Source organism: Etheostoma spectabile, chromosome 15, assembly GCF_008692095.1.
Source record: "Etheostoma spectabile isolate EspeVRDwgs_2016 chromosome 15, UIUC_Espe_1.0, whole genome shotgun sequence".
NCBI classification, from domain to species: Eukaryota; Metazoa; Chordata; class Actinopteri; order Perciformes; family Percidae; genus Etheostoma; species Etheostoma spectabile.
Genome location: NC_045747.1, coordinates 2,094,626 through 2,099,524, shown reverse-complemented (window position 1 = coordinate 2,099,524; position 4,899 = coordinate 2,094,626). Strand labels below are relative to the sequence as shown.

At 44.4% G+C, this 4,899-nt stretch overlaps 1 protein-coding gene across 3 annotated transcripts in view; it reads right to left on the bottom strand.

Annotated features, from left to right (window-relative positions):
* Positions 1-3,745, bottom strand: part of sox10 (SRY-box transcription factor 10) — a 9,463-nt gene extending 5,718 nt beyond the window's left edge. Inside the window, exons 1-2 of one of the 3 annotated variants that reach the window (XM_032536639.1) lie at positions 3,528-3,745; positions 106-950 (exon numbers count right to left, since the gene is read on the bottom strand). In XM_032536639.1, coding sequence (XP_032392530.1) covers positions 106-542 — 437 coding nt within the window. In that variant the 5' untranslated portion in view covers positions 543-950; positions 3,528-3,745. Of the gene's footprint in view, positions 1-105; positions 1,429-3,522 lie in introns of those variants that run through there. The other 2 variants (XM_032536641.1, XM_032536640.1) reach the window with 2 other exon arrangements.
* Between the last annotated feature and the right edge of the window lie 1,154 nt (positions 3,746-4,899).

Genomic DNA, 4,899 nt, shown 5'->3' with positions numbered 1-4,899 from the left:
TTTTTTTTTTTTACTGTTTATTAATGTATGTTTGAGCATCATCTGAACATTACAGGGATTTGACAGTAGGCGCTGAACTACATCCACATGAAGTGGCCTCCTCACCTCCACAGCTTCCCCAGGGTCTTGCTGAGCTCCGCGTTGTGCAGGTGCGGGTGTTGGTCGGCCAGTTTCCTCCGCGCCGCCTGCGCCCACACCATGAAGGCGTTCATCGGCCTTTTCACGTGCGGCTTGGTCTTGCTTCCGTTGTTTACGCGCACGGGCATTGGCACGAGGGTCCAGTCGTAGCAGTTGAGCACCTGGCTCACCGCATCACGGATTCCTGCGGGGAAGCGGTCGTCGTCCTCCTCGTCGGATTTGATAGACGAGCAGCCCGCCGCCGAGTCGTCCAGGCCCGCTAGCTGCGGCTGCTGCTGCCGGTGGAGAGGCGAGTCCCCCCCGCAGGCCGCACCGGAGGAATGGCCCGGTGACAGGGAGCGACTATCGTCCGACATCCCGGGACTTAACTCGACCTCCGACAAACTCTGCTCCTCTCTCGACATCTTCCTACACAAACACACACGCCTCCAGGTGCGCAGAGGATGCAAGGTATCTTCCTAAATGCTCAGCTGTAGCCTACCTGTCCTGTCCCTGTTGCTGCTTGTCCTTACGCACGGAGTGTCAGCTGACTGCTGCCTGTTCTGTCTCTCTGGCCTCCTTTAAGTTATAATATGAACTGCCAGTCTGTCTCTACTCTCAGCCTCCGTTGCAAAACTCTGTGAGGGTTCCACATTAAAGTTCTTTCCATCCGTGTTGTTGGTATCATGTGTGGCTCAGTGCGCACCTTGGACCCCAGTTTACCTGCTAATGCACAACTGACTGCGCCAAACTCACCCGGTCTCACTTCCCTCCTGACTTCCCCTTCACTCTCTCCTCCGTTTGTCCCGCGTTTGAAATCCAACAGCAATCACCTGAAACAGCAGTGATGAAATGCGTCAGTTCAACAAGTCGGAGGTAAAGTCTGCGTCACTGCGTCTTTTAGGCGTCTTTAGACAAAAACCTCCCCAACACATATAGGCCGTTTCACTTTGAGGTGGAGGTGCTGTTATCTGTTATAGTGTTTAATACATGAAGGCCAAGTCAAGACCTCACTCTGAGGAACGTTTGGGCTTTGTTTTCCCCTCTATCTCTGTAATTAAACATGAGACTAGCCCTGAAAGGACTGTGGGCCATTTTTTCTCAATATAATTGTCCTTTTGTGAGCAGTGTCCCCATTTTGCCTCCGCCTTTCACTTCACTTTTCAGAAGAGCCTCAAGTGATGTCTTTAAATGTCACGAGTAATGGAGACATCGAAGTCAGAGGCTTCTTATGGAATTTAATATGCATAGGCTATCAAAAAGGTTAAGATTGGCCACCATAGCACAGAATTTCTTTAATTCATAGTTGTTGTTTTTTTGCGTGGAGTTCAGTCATGAAATAAGGAAGTAGCTACTGTTTAAGGGTTAGCAGTTATTCCAAGCTCCCCGGAGAGACCGTGTTGGAATGATGTGAGGCGGCAGCAGCAGCACAGACCTTGGATTTATACACTGCAGTTCTTGGATAAACATGGCCTGGCGCTGGAAATATAAACCCCGTGTGTGCGCGCGTGCGTGTGACATAGACACAGTCTGTTTATGAAACAGGGGCAGGTCTATCGGCGGGAGCAAAATGTGTTCTTGTTTTGTCCATTAAATCAACACCCCTGCCTTAAACTTTAAGTCCTAAATCAGCGAACTTCCTGTGAACCAGCAACACACAGCCCGCTGGTGTGTTTTCTGCTCCGGTATCATATAGCAGGAAAATTAGGGATCTCGCTCACGTCCAGTGACATTATGAAACAGCTTGTCAATTTAACAGTGTGTGTGCGCTTATGTGTGTGTGTGTGTGTGGGGGGGGGGTTATACCCACTTAACTTACCTCACCTTTTTTATTGGAAAAAAAGGATCACCATTATTTTAACTTTTCGCCTAAGACGTAGGCCAACCCTAAGCCTAATCCAATTAATATACGACTTTCTGAAAATATATAGGGCCATTAACTAGAGCTAAATTATGTAGTATAGAGTACGTGTCCTGTCGCTCTTTATAATAGTTCTACGCGTTAATTAACATCAGAGTGAATGCCTGAAGGAATGGTATCCATTTCCAGCAGAGGTGCATGTAAGGCTTCTCCATCTGTCCGAGGCGCATTGATAAAGATATTCGCCTGCCACCTGGTCTGCTAAGCCACGTCACAGACTTGTTATCAAAAAGCGTCCTTGCTGCAGACGCACAATGCGTAAACACCATGCGTAATAGGCACCAAATGCCTCATTGCGCACGTGTTGCCTCTGTTTGCGCGACGCGCTGGTTGCTTGTAATGCCACTCTCATGAAAGAAAGGAAACCGTAATGATGGAGAATCACTTGACTGAGTTATTGGTTATAACATCCTATCTTAACTGACCCCATTCATTATAAAGTTTATTTCTTTAGCAGATAAGGGCTTCAAATTAGGAACAACCAAGCGAATAATGATCTCAGCAGAGTCGTGTAAACGCTGGGCAGGTCCATCATTTGTCATTTGATTTATTATCTGATAATATGTAATATATGAAGTTTGTTGTTCTCGACACACCCTTAAATCATGCTTGTTATCAATTCACACCACACAGCTCATTTATTGTGCGTAATGAATTCCGGCTATGTGAACTCATTATCGCCGCCTGACTTGCCTGTGAGTTGGCCTTAATTTGCTTGTTTGGAAACCTTTTCTTCTTCTTCTTTTAATCAGTTTTACAATAGCTCATGACGCTAATGACAGCTCGGCCACACAGCTCCAAAACAACAGTAAACACAGAACAAACCTGATGACACGATGCATTTAAACTAAGTGCACTATAACAAGGAATATGTGAAGAAATTGTTCACACTGGTTTTTGTTTGTTTGTTTTTTTACATCTGCACCAAATGCTGTTAGAGCATGGCTACTTAGTAATTTAAACTTCTCCCTTCTCTAGTAAATGAGCTTTCCTCAGTATGGAAAAGGTTGTATCTCAGTTAGTCGAACAGAAAAAGCTTGAATTTTAAATTGTGTCAAGAAAGACTGTCAAATGATTTAACGATATATAAAAAAAGGAAACCGAAATCAATTTAAATCAGGAGCACTTGCTGCACTGACACCATCACATAATTCACCATATCGTGTTTATGATCATAATCCATGTCAAAAAGTTTTCGAAATTATTCTTTGAAGTGTGTACCACACTGTTTTCGGTGCTAAAAACTAATGTTGTACCGCACTGTTCTACTCAGAGACCTGAATGGCAGAACCGTTACATTATTAAAGAACCAACAAGGTCTAAAACCACAGCCCTATAACAAAGAGTCGTTAATAATGATTAATGTTCTAACGATGATTTGATTATAAGACTGCATCTACAATCCCGATGAGAAGAAATAAGGACTTGGCAGAGTCAGAGCAGCCACCCGCAGCAGAGAGGAAAGTGTTGGAAATGCTAAGCACCTTACTTCAGTAATGAGAAAAGGAGGTCGCCGCTGTAGCACGAGAATCCGTGAGTTCCCGAGTTTCCAAAGTGACGCTCGCTCCCGAGCCCCCTCGCTCGCGCTGCCCAAGTATGAATGCCTGCTCTGTGTCGGTCCCGGGGCTTAAAGAGCTCCTTGTATGAGGCTGAGAGAGAAAAAAAATACTTGGGAGGACAAGTCTTAAAGGAGCAGTACCGATCCAGGCTAGAAGATCTCTGATTGGCTGAAGAAATAGTTTTTTCTCTCTCTCTCCTCTCTCTCCTCTCTCTCCTCTCTCTCTTTTTCAATCTCACCAAAGCTCTTTCAGAAAGTACAATTTGTTTTTTTTTCTATGAGTTAAGGTCGAATACAGTCAGATATGAGCGTGCGTAAATTGTGCGCACAAGATGTTAAGAAGTTTGGCTAATCACTGACGATTATAAGTGGAAAGATGCTCATCGATCAGCATACATACACATATTCTGTATTGCACTGTGTACATTACACTCCTGAGAAATCCTACATAAAGTCCTCTTCCTCCAGCAGATAAATAAGAAACATACTTATCAAAAGTGAAACTGCACAAACCTAAAACCGAATATATTGTATTCTAAAATTAAATCAATTGTGCCGCTGCACCAGGCTAATTCCTTGGACAATTTATCAGCTGACAAAAATGCCTTCACGTGTAGAACATTTCATAATTACGCGGTTTAATTTCAGAACATGCTCGGAGGGAAAACAGTTTTCTGTCACTGACAATTCAACAAGTAAAAGCAACTTTTTTTAGACACTTTCTCGGGGGAAATGGGAACCAACAGACAGAGGCTGCACTTCACCAAACACATTCCATACTGTTCAAGTCTCAAATAAGTGGAGAGAAAATGGCACAATGAAATTTAAAGGTCAGGGTAAACGAATTTGCACTAGCAATGACTCATGTAGGCCAATGCTCTTAATTATTCAGGCAGAAAAAACCCATTTGGGATGCAAAATGATAGTACTTTTTCTAAATCATAATAGGACGAAGCCGATAAAAGATTCAAATGTTTCAGGTAAGAGCCGATTCATGCACGCTGCACTTTTACATTCACCACCACATCACAGGTGCATACAACATCCAAACGTCCTTTAAAAGACTGTGTGGAATCCGACATGACAGTGTGCCTCTTTATGTCCGTGTGTGAGTTTTATAATTGCATCAGCGCCTCTTACTGAAAGCCACAGAGCGCGCGTTCAAAACCAAACTATATTGCAGAAAGGAGAGGAGACGTTATGGGACGCACGGAGACACACACGAGCGCTGTTCATCACAACAATGACCCCTTGTGTGCCCGCCATGCGACACACTGGCACCTAATCAGAAAATCACCCCCCC